At 41.9% G+C, this 21,199-nt stretch overlaps 1 protein-coding gene across 11 annotated transcripts in view; it reads left to right on the plus strand.

The window, feature by feature from the left end:
- Nucleotides 1-21,199, plus strand: part of LOC117956659 (receptor-type tyrosine-protein phosphatase U-like) — a 203,807-nt gene that overhangs the window by 94,335 nt on the left and 88,273 nt on the right. For all 11 annotated transcript variants that reach the window (XM_034891839.1, XM_034891841.1, XM_034891840.1 and 8 more), the window contains 2 exons: nt 9,274-9,545; nt 18,979-19,060. In XM_034891839.1, the coding sequence (XP_034747730.1) occupies nt 9,274-9,545; nt 18,979-19,060 (354 nt within the window). The remainder of the gene's footprint in view (nt 1-9,273; nt 9,546-18,978; nt 19,061-21,199) is intronic.

Consider the following 21,199-nt stretch of genomic DNA (forward strand, 5'->3'; position numbering starts at 1 on the left):
GAAGTAATAGTTAGACTGCCCAATCCTTGTCAAATGGCTTTCTATTATCACGCTTTAAATAGAACTTCTTAAAGGCAAAACACAGTTTATCACTCTTATTAAGGTGGGTTTCAGTTTTGTAGCTCTAGTCACCAATTCCTTTTATTTGGATACCATTGTAAATACAGATCTTGGTAACATTTGTTAATTTCTTATGTCCAATGTGGCAAAGAGAAGAAGCGGCCAGATGAATAATCTTCCCAAACGTTGGACGAGTCTTCTTTTCCAGGATATTCATGCTACTCTTACTTTTATAAGTGGGAGATGCTCACATACCTCGCTGCAATTGACTTTGTTCTTTCTGAAATCCATATTTCCTAAATTTCTACACCAAGTGTGCGGTCTGTCTGTTGCGCCTACTAATGAGAGGGCGCTGTTATTTGTAAGTGCCTTCAAAAACTGTTAGAAATCAATGCTGAAAATAAGTTTAAAAAAACGAATGTTAAGGTATGGTTTGGGATAATGGTTCAGGGTCTGGGAAAAACTCCAATCCTGCAGCATAAAAAGAACAGCATCTCGGGCATTGATGCGGCATTTGCACAGACAATGAAAGTGTGCATCATTGGCACAGATTACTATATGTATGTGGTGCTAATCGCTGCATTGGACGCGTCAGTGTAAAAACCCAGTAATGACTGTGTTGTTGTCTGCGGTCTCCAGGTTGTCAGCTGGGCTCTTGAGTCTCACCTGGGGAATTCATTAGCTCGAGTTGTCAGCCGCAGTCAGACTTGTATTGTTTGCGGGGCGGTTAGGCTCTGTCAGTGTCGCATTCGTGACCAGCTGCTGTTGGTTTGCAGATTTCCCATTTGCATGGTGTAAGCACTGTGTCACTTTGTTAATGGCAAAATCTGCATTGGCTTTTGGATCCAGTAAACAAGCCCCGGCCCGTGTTCCCGCCAGCAAAGCAGATCACACACTACAGCCAGAAATACAGAGAGGAGCAAACAGCGAGACCAATCTGTGCCCTCCCAATCATCTACGCTTGCTGTACTTCACTCCTTTTGTATGTGCAATATCATCTGAGGTCAGCATGGCTCGGGGTTGCAATATCACGAAAGAAAAAAACACAGAGTAAAAAGACATGAAAGCAAATGAAGATCTGAAAACCCAAATTCAGAGACCAAATTGAAAATCTTGGATGACCTTCTCCACATGCCCTGGAGGAGGTGTGGGGGGGGGGCGCGAGGAAAATAGTCTAGCTCACTCTCGTTCTCATCACACAATCTCGATCAACATCGACTGTTAACCGTTATTCATGGAGAGTGCAGGTGGAGGCAAAGGTGGGATGTAGAAAATGTTAGATAACAATTTTACAAAAATACATCAGATTTTGCTTGGCCTTTTCCAAAGAAAGATGGTGTTGTCATTGTGTGGAATTGGGCCGTCTGAGTTATACAAAGCGTTACTGATGGCGGCAGAGTACAGCTAACAGAAAATGACAGAGACAAACATAAAGATAAAAGCCCTCAGTATCGCTCTCTCTTTGATTGCTGCGCTTCCCCGCCCCTCCATTTTTGGCTTCTCTCGGGTTTTTTCTCAGTGCAAGTGTGATAAAAGCGGGTAGACCTATGACTCAGGTTCCCACCCCACATTCTGATATGAATTCTGGGAGCTGAGGCCATCCCCTAATCTCTTAATGCATGTTCCCTCGCCCTTGGCAGGGTCATGCAAGAAATAGATGGGGCCTTATCAGCTTTTATGGATTTATGGAGAATTTCTCCACATTGGCTGTTTCTTTTTATTATTTTACACCTTGTGTGTGTGTGTGTGTGTGTGTGTGTGTGTGTGTGTCTCTGTGTGCGCGCATATACAGTATGTGTCCCTGTGTAAGTGTGTTCTCAAGGATGTTGAGTAAGGTTATCAGAGGCGGTAATATCTTCATGAATTTTATCAAGTTTTCTAATTAACGCATCAATCACGTCGACTTACTCCATCAAGCTAAAATGAAGAGAGACGCTGGGCCTGTTTTAGGCAAATTGATTCAAGTCTGCTAACCTTCAGCAGCTTTTCTTACACAACAGTTAGCTCAGCTGGTTGAGCTTGCGCTCCATGTACATAGGCAGCGGTCCTTTGCTGCATGTCATTCCCCCTCTCTCTCCCACTTTTCTGACCTTATAAAAAAAAATAATTATATATAAACAGTATAAGGAAGCATTATGTACTTAAATGAATTCAACTTCAAGTCCCACTCTTACCTAAGAGTACATTAGGATCATCATCTAAATGGGCTTGAAGCTGCCACTAATTAATGTTTTTATATCAACAATTTGTCAAATGACTATGTTTAATGTGGAATGATTTACTTGTATAGTAGTCTATATTTATTCATTTCTGGGATTGTTCAGCAGCTAACGAAAATTCCACAGATGTCCTTCATTTTTGGCCGGATGTCCGTCCCCTTCCTCTGTCTTTGTGTTGTCGTTCTAATCTCGGGTGGATTAATGAGGACTTTGGTTAACTGTTTACTCAGATTTCTGCAGGGTAAATCCAGATAGCTAGCTAGACTATCTGTCCAATCAGAATTTTCTGTTGCATGACTAAAACAACTTTTGAACAAACACGATCCACCAAAACAAGTTCCTTCCCAAAGCGATTTTGCAGAAGTACCGTCATTGTGTTGGGTGCTTAGCACTAGCCAAGATTGTGATTGGTTTAAAGAAATGCCAATAAACCAGAGCAAGTTTTTCTCCATGCCGGAATGCCATGTGGACCAGCCTCCACAGCGCTGTGGAGGAAGGTCTGGCAATGCGAGACTACTCATATAGTGACGAACCCACAGCTATCAACCAACTCTGCAGTTCTCCTCAGCTTTACTGAGACTTTCAGCATCTTTCAGCCACTTGTTTTGGTTTTCTATTCCACAACTTTACTGTTTTGATTCAGTCTCATCACTTTCATAAAGCTCTTTTCCAGGCACTTCTTCAGCAAAAAAAACAAAACAGCGAGAGTCGAGTGAACACTAAACCCACCCAGAATGCAGATACAATTAGCAGCTAGTTGGAGAACATAGCCAAGCATTTACCAGCTAAAGAGCTAAATATTCCTCAGGGTGAATATTAGACTTGAATGCATCGGGGAGCCTTAAACACAACTCAAACCGTACGTTAATGTTGCACCGTGTTGCTGGGATGTTTTGGGGACCGATTGGTCGAAGCACGGGTGATACGCTGGTATGATCAAATTCAATTTAACCATGTATCCAGCTAACAGTCAACAGTTAACTTCATTTAATTTTGTATGTGGAGTTGGATCTTTTTGTGGGTTGTAAATGTTCTACCAAAGCAAGTTCCTAGCAGTAGCCACCGTCGCTGCTTTTGGAGCTTAGCGCCGCCCAAGACCATTCTGATTGGTTTAAAGAAATGCAAACAATCCAGAGTTTCTTTTTTCCTTTTTTTTCCTCCTACCCCAGGATGTGTCTGCGGTGTAGCAAGACGTTACTCCACAGCGCTGTGGAGATAGGTATGGCAATGCAAAACTACCAAAGATGCAGTAGAGGCTGTGTCTATATTTGGTTTACCAAATAGGATAAGTTGATAATTTGAATATAATGAGAAAAAAGATGCATTACTACAGCTGAGGCTGTGTGTCTTCACCGTCTCCCCCCCATTCTTCCCAGTGCAATCCTGTCACAAGAACAGTTGGAGACTTGTCCTCCAACAATGATGTGGTCCAGCTCTCACGGCTGAAGAAAAAGCAATTTAACCACAGAGCCCCCACGAGAACTCGCACATCAAAGGAGGGGGGGGTGGGGGGGCGGCTAAGCCAGTGCCTGTCCGCCAGGTGAGGAGAGGGAAAATATCAGCGTTGTCCAAGAATACAGCGAGGTCTCAGAGGACAGCAGCTGCTTGTTATCGCTGGATTTTTCTGGCAGTTTGACGTCTCGTCCATGCTGTTGAGGCAGGGGAGATGGAGCCGAGGGAGGGAACGGACAGCGGTCGGGGAGGCTTTGTGACATGCATTTTAATGCTCTTTATGTCCAGGTTGTCTCTGGATCTGACTTTTATTTGAAGTGTTTCCCTGTTTTGTTTTTATTTTTTTATATGTAATTCTCATTAGAGCAGACTCCCGATGACTTTGTGGCTTTAATATACCAAATAACACAACTTTATCACAAATGACACCTGGAAAATGACATGACACAAGTTACACTTGCCTTTTCAAACCCAAACTAAACTGGCTTTTTCCTAATTACAGGGCTGCACTCAGAAGAAAAGACCACATTAAAGAGCAAAAGAAATTATTTGCAGTTTGTGCAGTTTTTAAGCAGCCCAAAAAGAAATACACAAATTTTAAATAACAGTGGGATAAATGTTTTTTGTTGCTCTTTAGACTGGTATTATTTATTTGCTTGTTTTTTTCCTGTCAGTAAAAGATGGCCAATCTTTGGGTATATGTGAATCAACACTGTATTTGTTGTTTGCATTTCAGAGAAATTGAATGCAAAGGAGTGGGTGGAGGTACAGTAGAGGATTAGGAGATAGAAGAGGTGGAAAAGGAGGAAGAGTCAACAAGGGTAAAAAGAAAGTAAGATGATGGAGGTAGAGGAACAACACAGTGTCACTCACAGCGTATCCAAAGCATTGCAGTTAATTACAGATGAAAAATACCCCTATGACGTCAGTCAGACTCAGTCCATTGGCGTTATTTTTCCACTTGCTCAAACTGGACCTTTTGACCCTCTGGGTCGTGACCGATTTTGGCATCAAATGTGGTGTGATGGTTTTTAAAATTGCGTTAAAATAACATGGGGGTGGGAGAACGGGACATACAGTCCTGTTCTGTTTTACCCATCCACAACCCCAACCAACCTCCTTACGCAAATTACAGGTTACACATTTTTCATACTACTCCCTCCTGTTATCGCCCTTAATACTGTGTCATCTTACAGCGCTACGGTCGAGCTACTGAGTCCCATACAGACGCTAAAAAGGGATTTTTGCGTCGGAATCTGACGCTGATTGCCACTGGCCAAGCATCAGTCATCATACGACTTGGGCGTGGGAACGGGTTGGGAGGAAGATTTCCATTTCTTCCTCCAGGGAAGGTCAGCAGGACTCAGGATCTGAGCTCTTGTGCTTGTAAACTGTGTATGCGAGAGGACAGTGTGTGTCCTGCATGTCAGTGTGCAAGTATTACAGCCATCTCTCTGGTTTAAGCATTCCCTGGGTTGCCATTATGGCCTAATAGCCGTGTCAGTGTGATTAATGGCAGAAGGCAGGTCTCTGATTCCACTCTGGCTCAACCACAAAACCCGAGCAACTACACTACCCACGATCCCGCTGTCTGTGCTCGTCCAACGCCGCCATCTCAAGCTCCCCGGACGTGAAGGTTATGCGTGCAATTAGCATGCGTTGGCTCTCTGCTGGCATCAAAGAGTGGATGTGATGATGGTGTTAGGGAGATTAGAAGTTAAGGGAGGAAACCATCTGATCCCCAAGGCCACTTTAACCAGTCCGAGGTAATAACAACAGACAGCTTACTGGCCGTCCTTCTGTCTCCTTGTGTTTATCTTCATCACAGTTCATTTGTTTGGATGAAATTACAATAAAAGAACATGTTGGGGGCTCTAAATGGATGAATTAAAAGGGCGATTAGAGAGTGGAAACCAGTTAGGGAGCATATTTCAAACTTTGTGTGAGGAAACTATTTTCTTCTAAATACTCAAAGTCAAAGATGGGTCTTCCATCCAATAACCCGTAGCGTGACTGGAGCTTCTTTTCATACTTTTATGACAAGTTATTTTTCTATGTTGCACAAGGGAAATAATATGATTGATCGTAGGTCCATCTTTTTGTGGCTATAAGAGGATGCGACCAGATTACAGTAGATGATAATGCACCATTAAATTAATTAATGCCATTAATTAAATTAATGGCATGTTAATATGTCGTTTTGTTTTTCTCCACATTTCTTGCTTTTCAGTTGTGATGAAGTCAGATGTCAGAAAAACGTGGAAAATGTTGTCATCACCGTTTTCCAAAGCCCACGATGACAATATTCAGTTTGCTGTCACAGACGAGAGAAGAAACTAGAAAATATTCACATTTAAGAATCTGCAATCAGAGAAGTTTTACTTTAACTGGGAGCTTGTTAGCATCATCTAGGCGTCTGACTAGGACGATTGGAATCACTGGCATGACTTTTTTAGTTTGACATTGCCTAAGGCATCTTCTGTTCTGCCATGGTGGATGCTCCTGATCCGGAAAGCCTTTCTCCTGCTCTCTAACCTTTGCATGTCAGACGTGCTGTAAAAGTTCTCATTGGTCTGACGTCTCTTCGGGCCAAGTCACGATAGGACCATTGATCTCAAAATATGTAAATGCTGTGTAGTCTGGTCCCTACAGTAGCTGCTATGAACATAATTCAGGGTTTGAAACAACAACAACAACAAAAAAGATTATATTTGACACAAGGGGAAGGGTTATTTTAAAAACACCCGACCAGTGCGCCAAATGCGGGTGAATTTTGCCATGGGCGGGTACATCTGTAATGTTTTTGACATTTCGACCAACTCCGCGGATTCTTTGGATTTGAGCTTTTAAAAAATATGCCGCCACATTACTTGGATGAAGAAGCCGTCTGAAATAAGCAACCATCACAAAGATAAGGATAATTTAAAGAAAAGTAAGAGTAAAGTAAGTGCCAAGTGCACAGTTGGCAACAACGGCAAGCAGTACAGAACACATGTACTGCGGTGACTGTCGTGGGCCTGCTCCTCTTTTGTGGAAGAGCAGTCAGTGTATGATAACTGTCTGTGACAGGCAAAATGAATAAATACAAATATATATTGTAAGAGTCATTGATCATATTGATTGTGATAACAACTTGAAAGCACTTACAGTGAGGGGAAAAAAGTATTTGATCCCCTGCTGATTTTTGCATTTGCCCACTGACAAAGAAATGATCAGTCTATATTTTAATGGTAGATTTATTTGAACAGTAAGAGACAGAATAGTGAAAATCCAGAAAATCCAGATGAAAACGCATGAAAAATATGTTCCCTCCTGAGATGTGTGCAAACCTGGTGGCCAACTACAAGAAACGCCTGACCTCTGGCAGAAGGGTCAAATACATATTTCCCTCAAAAAAACATTTTTGACATGCGTTTTTCTGAATTTTCTTAAATGTAGTCTTTTGTTCTGTGTCTTAATGTTCAAATAAATCTACCATCAAAATAATAGACTGATCATTTATTTGTCAGTGGGCAAATGTAGAACATCAGCAGGGGATCAAATTTTATTTTTTTTACCCACTGTGTATTCTCATGTGTATTCTTAACAAGTTCAAGAACAATGCTTGTGCATTTTCTGTATTTCACCTTTATGAGACCACACAGGCTGGTAAAAAGCCTGTGTGGCTTCCTGTCCTGGAACTGGTTTTCAAGGATCTGGATAAATGATCAAATCACGTTGAAATGGTGCTACGTAGGCATCTACTTGTGGAATAAACAGAGTAACAAAGTCATTTTTCCCACTGTGTTTTTTTTTCTTCTTCACTTTAAATTGTGCTTCCCACTGCTGTGAAGGCCAAAGTCAAAGGCAAAGCTCCCCCCTTCATTCCCCCCTCCCTCTCATGGCCAGAGGATCTCTGCTCCGCCGCCAGGATGAGAGAGCCAGCAGTGACTCTGTGAACCTCAGTCCAAAATGAAAGCCCAATCTGACACCCGGCGCTGACTGCAGCTTTGAACAAACCAGATCTGAGGCACTGCTGCAAAACTGATGGAAGCCTGGTGAAAGCAGGAAGCAGAGAGACAGACAAATAGCCAGAAAGGATAACACAGATATTCTAGGTAACAACACTGAGCCTGTCAACTTTGGCTCTCAGGCTCTTTCTCGGGCTTTAAAAATAAAAAAAGAGGATGGCGTTCTTCAGCGGTTGAAAACTAACATGACATATCTATCCTGGGCCGAGGTGTTACAGGTGAAGCCCAAAGTGTTGGATCTTGTTATTTTTTTATACTTCAGGTCAGTCAGTTCTCTCTGGCAGGTGGAAGTGCTGAATTGGCTGTTGTTTGGGATGTAGCAAAGATGTGGACTATGCACTTTGATTTGAGTTGACTCAAGTTACTGTTTTAATGACTTGACTCGACAAAAAAGACTTGGACTTGTAAGTTTATGACTCAAGACTCACCATGACTTGAGGCATGATAATTTGGATGGCTTGCGTGTAATAATAAGATGTAATGTTAGCTTTTAAATATATAATGATAATGATGTTTGCATTTCTGTGTATATATCAAGCACCCAATGCAGCGGCAGCAGCACAAACTGTGAAGCCTGATTGGACATCTCATCGGTATGGGATTATCATGATTGGATGACTGTCAGTCAAACTCGTTGCCATGGCAACACATAACATCAAAGACCTCGTAAGGATCCTCATTGGTCAGACCAGACAACCACAGTTGCTGCATCTGGGCCACCAGTAATCCCTTTTGGATTTAAAAATGTGAAACGTGACTTGATTTTGGACATGACTTTTTTTGACTAAGGACTCCACTTGACTTGAATTAACCCCCCAAAACTTGGTTAAGTTGGACTAAATCACTTGAGACTGACTTGGGACTTGGGCAAAGATGACTTGATCACAGCACTGGTAAGATAAGACAAGATGAGTTAAGATAAGCCTTTATTATGTCCTTTTTTTGTCTTGGTCAGTTGAGAGAACAAAAATGGCAACACATTGCACTTGAACACAAAACAACAGTAAACATACATAAAACATTAGCACACATTATCTCATCCAAATGTGTTCAATGAGCATTTGATAAACCTCACACAAGACCCCCCCCCCCACCAGTCCCCACACTCACAGCAGAAGAGAATAGAACCCACAGCACATCCTTCTTCCTCCTGTTGCACTTAATTCTACCCAGATTGTACATTTCCCATTAAAACACGCTGTGATCAATAACGCTTGTTTTGCGTAATACACTATGCAGTATCAAACTAAAAATATTTCACCAGTGCCCTACCAGATATTGCACAGCAATGATCTATACCTGTTCAGCTCGCAGTTTGGTCACCTTGTTGGTATATCAGCTGCTCTTAAGAAGAAGAGTCTTTGCCTGGCAAGGTTGTTGTGTTTTATTGGCACTGAAGTTTCAAGGTGCTCTTTATTTGTTTGTTAGATCAGTAGATTTGCTTTGAGGGCCTGCCAATAAAAGTGGAACTGTGAAATGAGCAAAAAAGTCCATATATTCTTCTTACGTGTGCTTATCTCCTTCCCCTCCAGGGTCCTTCATGATGGTAAATTCCTCGCAGCATTTCGGGGGCCAGCGAGCTCAGCTGCTCCTCCTCCCGCTCAGCGAGAACGACACCCACTGCATCCAGTTCAGCTACTTCCTGTACAGCCGCGACGGCCACAGCCCCGGGGACCTGCAGGTCTACATCCGGGTCAACGGGGGCCCCAAGGGCAGCGCTGTGTGGAATATCTCGGGCTCCCAGGGACGCCAGTGGCACCAGGTGGAGCTCGCCGTAAGCACGTTCTGGCCCAGTGAATACCAGGTGAGACCTAAACAAATACAGTGAGACTGTGCTGTGCAAATAATCACATTTTGATCATGATTTTTAAGTGTGACTCCTGAACATAGAAAGAGCAACGTAAGTTTGCACAGTACGTTGTGAAAGTAAACTCTTATTTTGCCTTCTGTTCTTAATGACACCTCTCCCGGAGGATAAACTCCCTCAGCCAATAGTCAGCGAGGTCCTGTTTGTGATATCTGGTAACATTTCAATATCAGTGCTTTGGAAGATGGGAGATGAAGAGCAAATTCAGTCGCCACTGTTTTTAAGTTGAATAAATGCAACCTCTTTCTCAGACTTAATGAGTAGTAACGTTAAGTAATTGTAATTTCAATATTGACCAAAAACTTTATTATAATAACTTACTTATTATTACTACTTATTATGACTTTTTTTTCTATAATGGAACAGCCCTGCTTTAAGCGGCCTCCCCTTAGGCGCCACTTGGGGATGCAGAATCCAGTTAATATAATAGATCCATGGTCCAGCCTCGCAAAGCGTGGCTGATGAGTCTTGTCTTGTTGGCTAATTTGGCATATTTGTGATATCTATTGGAATGGTTTGTTGTTGTAATATTATGATTATGACTAGAGCCCGATGTGTCACCTAGCAGGGCCCCAAACCCCCCTATCATTCAAACCCCATGCAAGGATTAGCTAATTGCAGCTTTGTCCTATGTCCCTGTGGCTCAATAGGTGTATAATTACAGTGGGCGTGTGTTTGCATTGTATCTTTATTTATTGGTCCATTTACCTGTGCGCTGCAGTGTAATCAATAGAGTAATCGCTTGATGCCTGAATTGTCGATGCTGTATTATATATAAATACTGCTGTGTTGCTCGGAGACTGGACGCAGCCCTGCCTCACCTCATTACCGCCTATAATTTATCCCTTAATGCTCTCTTTCTTCCATCCCCCACACCCCCACCCCATACCATCACACCTCAAAACATGCGTTAATGTGAAGGCAATGGCTGCTGTAAGGGATGGTGGTAGCGTGGGTCTGCTGATCAGTCAATTGACCTCAAGTCCATGCAACCCTCAGTGCGGGGGGAGTGGTCTGGGGGTTTGCTTCCATAACCTTGGCGCACTCTGGGCCCCCCCATCTCAATAAATCAAGAGCCAGTTAATGAGATTAGAGGGCTGTGCCGATCAATGAGGACAGCCTGAGCGTACCGTCCTCAGCTCTCCTGTCCTGAGTCACTCTCACAACCAGCCAAACTGATTTAAAGTAATGATTTTCCTCCCTTCTGTGCGGACGTTAGAAGTTTATCCTCTGCGCAGCGTAGCAGAGGTGGGGCGGGCCCTCTCTGAGGGGAAAGCTGAGGAGGACAATCAGACGAGTCGGACCTGGCGGGGGGAAATTTGCTTAGCGCCGCAGTGTGTGCAGTTTGGACGGGCGTGCATAAGCAATGTAATCTACTACTCTGGTGATGTATGTCAACGCTGCCTGAGTGATGAGAAGGCGCTGTTCTCCACAGTCCTCCCTGCCAGGCATGTAGACACAGGACAGATTGCTTTATTTATTCTACAGTATAAACGTGGCTGATCGGCATGCTCGTGGTGAAGCAGGTAAAACTGTGCAGATGAGTGAGGAGGCTTAGACACAGGCCCGAAGGACGACAGTATGTCTCTGTATCTGTTGTGTGAAGAGTAGTCTCGCATTGGCAGACCTTCCTCCAGAGCGCTGCGGAGGACGTTCTGGCTAGTCCACACGGCATTCTGGGATGGGGGAAAAACGTGCTCTGGTTAATTGGCATTTCTTTAAACCAATCACAATCTTGGCCAGTGCTAAGCATCCAACACAATGACGGCGCTTCTGCTAAATTGCCTCGGGAAGGCACTTGTTTTGGTGGAATGTGTGTACGTTCAAAAGTAGTTTGTCGTGCAACAGAAAATTCAGATTGGACAGATAGTCAAGCTAGCTGTCTGGATTTACCCTGAAAAGATCTGAGGAGCAGTTAACAGTAGTCCTCATTAATCCACCGGCGGTTAGAACGCCAACACGAAGACAGAGTAAGGGGATCGACAGCCGGCCTAAATGAATCGTTGTCGATATAGACAAGGCACAGAAGGGAGCTCCAAGTGAGGCCTCTTTTTTAGTGTTCATCTCTAAAAGATTTTACCACCAGAAGACTCCCCCTCTCCGTTACGACTCACAGCGCAGTCCAGCCCCCGCAGGGTTCCACTCATCCACACATAAAGATCACTGTCCAGCACTCGCAGCCAACAGATCAGCCCCTGCAGGCCCACAGTAGCAGCTCTAACAGGGAGAAGACAACCACTTCAGAGAGTGAGAGTGTGTGTGTGTGTGTGTGTGTGTGTTTGTTGTTGAGGTTGAGATTAAATGGTTAAAAAAAATTCAAATCTATTAATCAGTGAGCATCAACACCCCCTCAGGGAAGACAGACTGCTACAGAGATATGTTGGCCTGTTATCAGCTGTAGCATTTTCCTTTTACTGATATGAGTTTTTGAAATTCAATGCTAACATTTCTAGCGTTTCAAATGTCCATTGTTGATAGTGTGTTTTGTTCTTCATATTACGTGTTTTTGTTTATTCAACATTTCAGTTATGACAGGGAGAAAGGCCTCTTAAATATAGGCCTCTTAATAATATTTAAAGACTGTGTGAACAGAGATATTACATTAAAAAATATGCAGAAGTTGATGTAAAGGACATTAGAAAGAGAGTGCGATGCTATATTAGTCAAGTTAGATAGAAAAAGAAAGAAAAAAGAGAAGAAACCTAGCTACAATATGCAGTAGCTAAAATAAAAAAATGTCTTATTGTTCAGTTTGTCAATTTAGCCATTCAATTGGAAATCTAGCGATTTATTATGCAATTCCAGGTTTGGGGAATTCAAAAGAGACAGATTTAATTTCCTTACACAAACCCCCAAAATGCTGGATCCTACATTTGGAATAATGCAACTAATTTCATGTCTTCTTCAGCGGGTTGATAGCACTATGACCTGTAACGCTGGTAAACCTACTCTGGAAATCCAGAGTTCTTGCGAGAGCACAATTTGAGTGCTGCTTGACTTTGGTGGACCCTTTCCTGTTAGGGATTGGACTTGAGATTGTCAGGGCACTGAAGGACAGGAGAGAACATTGATCAGGCTGGTTGACTCTCTCACTGTCAGCTTTAGGAAGTACAGTAGGTGTTAAAGAGGTGCTCCTTTTCCCCCCAAACCATTAGATTTATTTTTTTGCTCTTCCTGGGCTCACTAACTGACTACTTTGTCCTCCTTATCTCACCATCTTAATTCCCAGTGCATCTCACTATTTAGCCCCCTTCTCTCTTATCTTCTCTCCCTCTAGCTTTTTTTTTTGCCTACCTGTTTTCCCCCCATCAACCCATCACCTTCTTTCACCCAGGCAGTGTGGCAGATATAAGGTTGGATAATCGATTAACTTTAGTCTTTATAAGGCAAAGAAATACCAGTCAGGGTTGTGGCAACATAGTTTTTTTTTCCCGGAACGTTTGCTGACTTTAAAGTTGTAATTCATGCAATGAGCATATTTTCTTTTGTTGTACAGTATTTACATTCAGTAGTTACCTCTTTATCTAGTACTTTTTAATTTGTTGTGGCGAGGTCCGTTGTTCCTGCCCTGGGTTGCCTACCTTGAAACTGGAAACAGTGAGCACGCAGGTCATTGGCTCACTTGTATCCAATAGATTTCAGCCGCACTTTTTAATGTGTGTGTATGGCTAAAGAGGATTGGGCGGGAGAGATTTCTATTTTTAATACATTGGGGGGGACGTGAAGCCTCAGTCCCCCGTTTTAATTGTTCTCTTGCTGCTGTTGAGGTGTAGTCATGGAGAGGTGAGCAGCCCATAATATCAGATAAAGTCTGTGAACTTCAGAACAGTGATATGTGAGTTGCATATCTGTGGCATAAATTAAATTCTTGCCCTTTCGCGAACAAAGGAAATGCACTAACCAGGGCGCCGTTGCAAATGAGAACCTGTTCTCAACGGCCGACCTGGTTAAATAAGGATTGAATAAAACTCCTCTCCACCAAACCGGTTTTGTCATTTGCATTTGCACTGGCCATAGAAACTGGTAGGAGGGGTAAGGGAGTGACACAAGCACAGCAACGGTCTATATAGCGTTGTCACTTGACTTTAGCGCGACATACAAACCCCCATTTGCGCTAGTTCACTGGAGATTTTCTTGTGGATCCTCCTCGGTGGCGTACATGGCCAGCAGCGCCTGCACCTCCACATCAGTCCACTTTTCGGAGTTCAGCATTTCGTCCACTCTCTTAGAAATTCACGTATTCAAGTAATTCAGTTATGTTTTGTTAACACAGACGGCATGGCTTTGACACTATTCGGTCACTATTCGTAAAATGGAAAAGACCCTGCCCTGAAGTAGGATTTAAATGAAAGAAATTCGGACATCCACTAAAGTTGATGGCCTCTTCTCTACTTTCGATCCTTCTACCTCTGGTTTTCTTTCTGAGATCACACCCATCTTCAAACTGGGGCTTCATTTTGATCTCAGCTACATACATGTAAAGTTTCGTACCTGCATCTTGGACAGTTGTAGAGCTATCGCAGTGACAGTCAGACAGTCTGAGTCTGACTTATTGTCCCCCCCCCCCCCAACACTATCTGACTCTGAACTTTGGAGTGTTATTTAGCATGCCATGGATTTCTTAGATTATCTAGTTTCATACAATACAAATATCTTTACCCCAGCTTTAGCAAGGAATTTTATGACTCAACATCGGATCATTTAAATCAAGATGGATTTGAATCAGATAGAACTCAGCCCTAAACATGATTAAACATGACGGTGGAACTCCAAAATTGCCCCATGCTAGTGCGTACACACACACACACACACACACCTAAAGAAAACATTCAGCGTATGCTGTCTTGTCGTCCTGCAGCACACTGCAGTAGAACTACTGAACACCTCACTTTATTTCTCCAGCCTGCAGAGAGGAGATGGCAGCCCCAATTGCATGTCATATATTTCAATGTTTTTCTGCCGCATTGTCAATATGGATCACTGGTCCATCCATTGGCCTTATTCTAGCTGGAGAAATCAATTAACAGAACATTGTTGCACTTTTTATTCACCACATTCGTCAAACGATTGCATGTAAGTCGTTTAATTAGTCAGAGTCCTCATGAAGATTGATGTCGTCCACATATCAGTTGAGAGCTTTATCATTAATGCACACACATAAATAACTTATGACAGCGATGTAATGAGAACTCCAAGCTAAAATTATTAAATACTGTGCAAAATGAGTTTTTAGTGCGATCCCTGTTACTGCCACCACTTATTTTCTGTATTCACTTTGAGTCCTCCTGGGATACAGTATGGATTTTGTTACTCTACGCTATCAATTCCCCGACATTGACTTTATGAGCCAAACACGACACTGCAGGAGGCGCGTGTTAAAATGCTTGCATGCTTTTTTACATTAAATGTGACTGTCCAGCTGCTTCCATCTCCTTAACTGTCCACACTTGCTGTTCTTGTGCCAGAACTTTCTTCCTGATTTGGACGAAGACATGACACTCTATCTTGGGAAGATGGCACCCTGCTGCTCGCAGAAAACCAAACCTCAATTCACACTTCACAGTTTGTGCCTCTGCAGTGTTACGCACATGCTTTTTTTGCCCATTATTTGTCATTTATAAAAACCTGATAGGCTGAGAGAAGGCTTGGAGAATGACATCACCTTCGACTGGATACTCTCACTTGGGAAAATCCATCTCTTATATTGTTTGCGGGAATAGATTTTCCTCTGTGGGTACTTGTGAGTATTGGGACAGGGTGAAACTTTGCTATCAAATATTAAAGATGCTATCAGGCCCAGTCATGACAAACAATATCAGTGTGACTTAAGCTTCCACCCAACACCCAATCTCCTCCTTCCAATCAAGGTGTTCCTCTACTATCTTTTCAATGCTTTTCCTGTTTTTCCTCTCTACACATCTCCTTTCCCACGGTGACCATGACAGAAAACACTGCGATTTAAGAACACACAAATAGAAAAATGAATAAAACATCTGTTTCAGTTCAACACATGCACATCATTCACAAACCATTTAAATTTCAGCAAATGGCCTTAGCAATATAGAAGCAGTTTTTTATTTGTCACCGACTGTAGTTTTGTGTTCCATTTTAGTTTTAAAGTTTTGTATTAGCATTGGTATTGGAAGAAAAAAAAACGCTAATAGGTCCTAAAAATTGTTGTTGATATATATTTAGTCTGTAACAGTTTCATGCAGTAGTAGTAGTTCATGACGCACGCCTGCTGCTATATCCAGGATTCCCAGAGCTCGGTTCACACCTATTGCTATTTCTAGCCACTGGGGGACCATAGACAGACTGGGGGAACGCAGATTAATGTTAAAAAAAAAATCTTAAAGTGAAATTTCCATGCCATGGGACCTTTTAAGATGCTTCAGGTCGGAGGTGGAGTAATTTGGACGCTGAAAAGGGGATGGTTGCGGGCAAGCAGAATATTTATATTCTTGTTATAGTAGTTATATTTTGTTCTCCCTGTTCTTTCTGGAATGTGACATGCTGTTTGATTTTCCAAGATAGAAACACATTCCTGCCCTACTCTGTTGTGCCGGCTCCATCTCTACCTCTGTCACTGATCACGCCAAAAGCTCATTTTTAATTTTCACATTGAGGCTTCTGGGAAGTGCATGGAGTTGCCTTACTTTATTTAGATAAAACAAACGTGAAACACAGAAGTATCATCATATGGTCCATTGATTTCAACAGTGTAACTGTATTCTAAATACCAAGTATTTAAATTGTTACTCATCATTTGTATTCTGAATACATAACGCGGTATATGTATTCCGTTACTCCCTAACACTGACTACAACATAACATCAATCAGCGTTTCTAAAGGTAACGTAAATAAAACTGGAACTTATCTGTGAACAATATTTCTGCAGCAATATGTCAGGTCAGATGTATTTTCATCTGCAATGGCGGCTGTTTAACAAATAAAGACAACAACTCTCATCATCCCACGCTACTTTGAAGATGTCGTTAATAACTCATTTCAGACCCTATACTGACGTTAGAGGTTTTAATATATAATAATCTATTATTTAATGCAAATGCTCAAATATGGAAATGACGTGCATTATAAATACCCATCCCTAGTTAGATGATATAGATGATATTTACTTGTTTTCTTCATCCGCACTGCATTGAGCTCTCAGAGCCACCGTGCCTTTGCCTTCTCCAGCTTTACTCCACTCTTTATACATCGAGAAAATCGTAATTTTTTTGTGCCCTGCTTTGTACATGCAAAGTGAAAGGGGATTGTACTGTAGCCATGTTCATGATATTGTAGGTTTGCAATGTGAGCGGCTATTGAACCAAGTTCCTCAGTGTCTGGCAGAGTCATACTCAAAAACACTTTTCTAAAAGTGAGGTCAGATGTGGAGGAGCGTAATGATGGCTCAAAGCACAGAGCTCAGTGAAGCGATGGTGGTGGGTGCGTTGACGAGTGATGAATTGAAGAGTTAATCGGTCTGACGTCTCTAATGGCCCAACAGTGGGAATGAAAAATAAAAATAAATTAGTGGAAAGAAAGCCTTAGTCTGTATCCATCTGCCAAGGCCTTTGTGGTATTGATTGGCCCCAGGCACTTAAAGCCTGATGTATTGTCAACATTGCAATCTGTTGCCCGTCTGAGTGCACACTCCCAATCCGACTTCCACTGGGCTTTGGCCCACAGCTAGAAGTAGTAAGAGTGGGTGAAACAGTGTCTGACACACTATACATACACATACACACACACACAATGTTTTTACAACGTTTATCTGATCAGCTGTTAATGCACTCAACCATCAAGTTGTGAGTTTGTCGTGATGCAGTAAAAAGTGAAGAGTTGCTCGTACAGGGAAGGGTTTGGGCTCTGCTGACTGTAATTACTACTGGGAAGCCCAGAATGACTCTGTTACCCTCTGGGAGGCCTACTACATTCACTTTGAGGCTCTGCATGCTCCCGGCTCATTTAGATGACTGAGTGAATATTTAGGCTGCGTTTAAGGACTCCTGCAGCTGCCATATGGATTGATAAAAGGGCCAGAGGATGGATTCATTCACGTGTGCACTGTATGGCTTGGTAAGCCAGACTTATTCAAGGACTAAACTAATAGAAGCTTTTTTTTGCCACTTCAAAGTGCTTTGAAAGTGAGTTCTCACCTGTAGATTCTGAAGTAGCGGGGTGCCTCTTCCCTCCTATGAGTCTAGCTTCCACGCTTGTTTAGCAATGAGCACGTAGTTCACTTCCTGGAGTCTGATTGGGCAGTTGTTTTCTCATGTTGTCACCGTACTGGTGCAGTACTTTTATTTGCTGCTGTTTTTAGTTTTTGTTTTGTTTGTTGATTTTGGTTGTGCACTGCGGTTCAAATTATAATGATTGTCGCTTCTCCAGTCTTAAGGACGCACGTGTGACATAATATTCTCAACTCGGGCCCATTTATCAGCTTTTGTGAGCTTTCAACCTCATGTTATTGTCTTTGTCAACAAATTTACCTTTGAGCTGAAATTATTTTGTCGAACAAACTTTTCCTTGGGCCAAGATTGGTCTTCCACGGTCAAATCTGGAGTTAATTAAGTAGAAAATTGAGTACAAGACAGCAGGTTCACAAAAGATGCTACAAATGACACACTTAACACACTTGCTCTCTGAGTTATTTGATTAGCCCTGGCCACTACCAGACAGCCTAAGATAAAGAAGCTGGTTTACTGTAACTGATGTTATGAGCCTATCAATCACCCAACCTAATACTATAGAAAATGCATTTAGCAAGATTTATTACATTGTACCCTATATAGCACTTATATGATCCGTAAAGACGTCTTAGCATGAAGTGCACCATCAATAGTCACTACAAATGGAAATTAATGGGATGACCTGTGTTGTCCGAGATTTAATTTTGCCTGCTTTCACACTATTTGGTTCTGTACATAGAATTCCCAACAGTGTGTTGTGTGTAATGAATGCTTCTCAGAAGTTTATTTTATGTTGAAGAATTTGATCTGTCTATATATTAGGTTAGACAGAAGTTTTGAATTTATTGGATTTACAGTACACAGTCCAGTATGGCATATTTGCAAATTTGCCTAAAGAGGCTTTACACTCTGTAGATGATGGTTGATAGGAATTTTTAGATCTAATTTTTTTTAATACAAAAAATCAAGACCGAAATGCAAATGAAACCTTTCAAATTACCGTTTTACAATGGTGCTTTCTTTTAAACGCTTGGTAGAATTAATGGGAAATCTGTGCATGTCTGTTCTTGAAAGGCCTTTGGACCCCATCCCTCTAATTTCCTACTTTGTCAGTCTACTTGTCACTCAAGACTTAATGGTCTGTAGTCATTTAATCTATCCTTTGTCTCCACAGGTCATCTTTGAAGCTACCATTTCCGAAGAACGACAGGGCTACATTGCCTTGGACGACATTGTGCTGCTCAATTACCCCTGTTGTAAGTACCCGATTTGCACTGCTCCTAGCCTACCTGCCGACCTTTACTGAGCCTGGGGAAAGTGTCTGGCTGAGTAACGAAAGCCAGGGCCCGGAAGCTTCAGGAACAGTTTCCCGGAGGGGATTGAAGGCTATGAGGCAATTTGGCTGACAGGAGGGGGCAACCATGGCACACATACAGTACCTGGCACCTGTCCGAGTGTCACAGCAACAATAACACAGCAGGAGGCTTCTCTTTTGTCCGGGCAGAATGGCTGACCTTTTCCTCTAAACGCCATGCTCCCAGCCGGGTGCTTTTACAGATAATGTGATGTTACAGGCAGGAAAAGGACAGCTAGTGGTTGTACTTTGATCCTTTATGGGAGATTATTTTTTCTTTGTCATCATTGGAATATCTGGGGGTTCAAGTGCTGGTAATGTTACATTAGGTTCTTTTGTCAGATTTACTATTATACCCCCTGCAGTCCTTTGGTGCGCAGGCTCTGTGTAGATGTATACCAGACCCTTTTCTTTCAATGCTGTGCCAGTTCCAAGGAGCTCTATTGGATGCCATAGACAAAAGCTAAATTGGATCTGATTGGTCTGCCTGTAGCCGTCATAGTAAAAGTTTTCACTGACCCATGTTGACTGCCAAAAATAAAAAAAATAATATAATTTAATTGAAAATGGGTCATTATTGGCTTTTATCAAATAACTGGCTTATCTATTTCGAATTATTGAGATGTAATCCAGAGTGTTTAATTTTACATGACTCTATAATCAGTCAGTTTTACACTGGTGGTTGATGGAATGCCATGAACCTAAATTGTGCATAATGCAAGGTTTTAATTACACTCTACAAATATATAGTTGAATATGTTTTTTGTTGCCATTATTATAAGATAATTCCATTTTTTTCAGTGAGGGTTTTTATTGCATCATGGTTTGTTTAATTTCCGTTTCAGAGCCAGAAATGAAATATGTTAAGGGTTTACCAATATATAATTGCTCAAAGTTATATATTAAAGCAGGTTCAAGAAAAAGCTATATTAAAGCTGCACAAATCAATACTTTTATTTTGAAGAGATAGTTTGGATCTTTTGAAGTGGGGTTGTATGAGTTACTAATCCATTAGTCAGTGTATTAGATTGCCGTTGGCACGCCCCCCAGTTTTGGAGACCCGGGAATATGGAAGCTAAGCAATGTACTGCTGTAGACGGGGGCAGCAGCTAAACACATTTTAGCCACTTAAAAAAAACAACAGTTATGCTATATTTTCACCGCTTTGCCTCGCTGTCAGACAGCCGTTTCCAACGGGAAACTGAAGCTTTTATGTCCAGCTATACTCATTTCAGAGGCACCAGACTTCTTTGACAAAAGCAATAATTTAACCTCGCAGAAAAGGGGAGTTGCACTTGTACGTCTGAAAAATAAAGTTTTTTTTTAACATTAAAATTAAAAATTAGTACCATTTTAATCCTGAAAATTAGCATAAGTCTCCTTTAAACATCGCTGTCATAAGTCAACTATCTGCAGCATTTATCCAACAATAAATGACTTTGGTATTGTTGTTTAGAAACCTAGTATTTCTGTCCAGCCTTGCTCCTTGGATCCACACTGGCCTTCTGGGAGAACAGTCTTTTTGTTTTGTAGCTGTATAAATGTGGTGAAATTGTTAATGAATTATAATGTAGGGGGTTCATTAGCTCATGAAATTCAGATGTCCTTTTCTGGCTTTGCAGAAAAATCAGGCAGGCAGGTGTTATAAATCATTAAATCCTCACCGGGAAATAGACAGAGAAGCTGGCATAACCCTTTCTAAAACCAGCAAAAATCTTTTTCTTTTTTTCAACCCAAGCTCATCTCAAAGTTTGTTACTTGCCTTTTGTCACTCCATGCTCAATGGAGCGGGGTGAGTTTCCTTGTTCATTGTGGATTGGGGTTTTTGGGTTGGTAGCATTGCCAGGGCACTTTGATATATGACTTAGGCTGGGTGTAGCCTTGTTGCAGATGGTGATACAGTATCCCTGCAAAAAACTGTTTTTATTTATATCTAAATATACATATGTATGTATGTATGTCTGTGTGTGTGTGTGTGTGTGTGTGTGTGTGTGTGTGTACATATATATGTATATATGTATGTATGTATGTATGTATGTAT

This window comes from Etheostoma cragini, chromosome 14 (assembly GCF_013103735.1).
Source record: "Etheostoma cragini isolate CJK2018 chromosome 14, CSU_Ecrag_1.0, whole genome shotgun sequence".
In the NCBI taxonomy this organism is placed as follows: Eukaryota; Metazoa; Chordata; class Actinopteri; order Perciformes; family Percidae; genus Etheostoma; species Etheostoma cragini.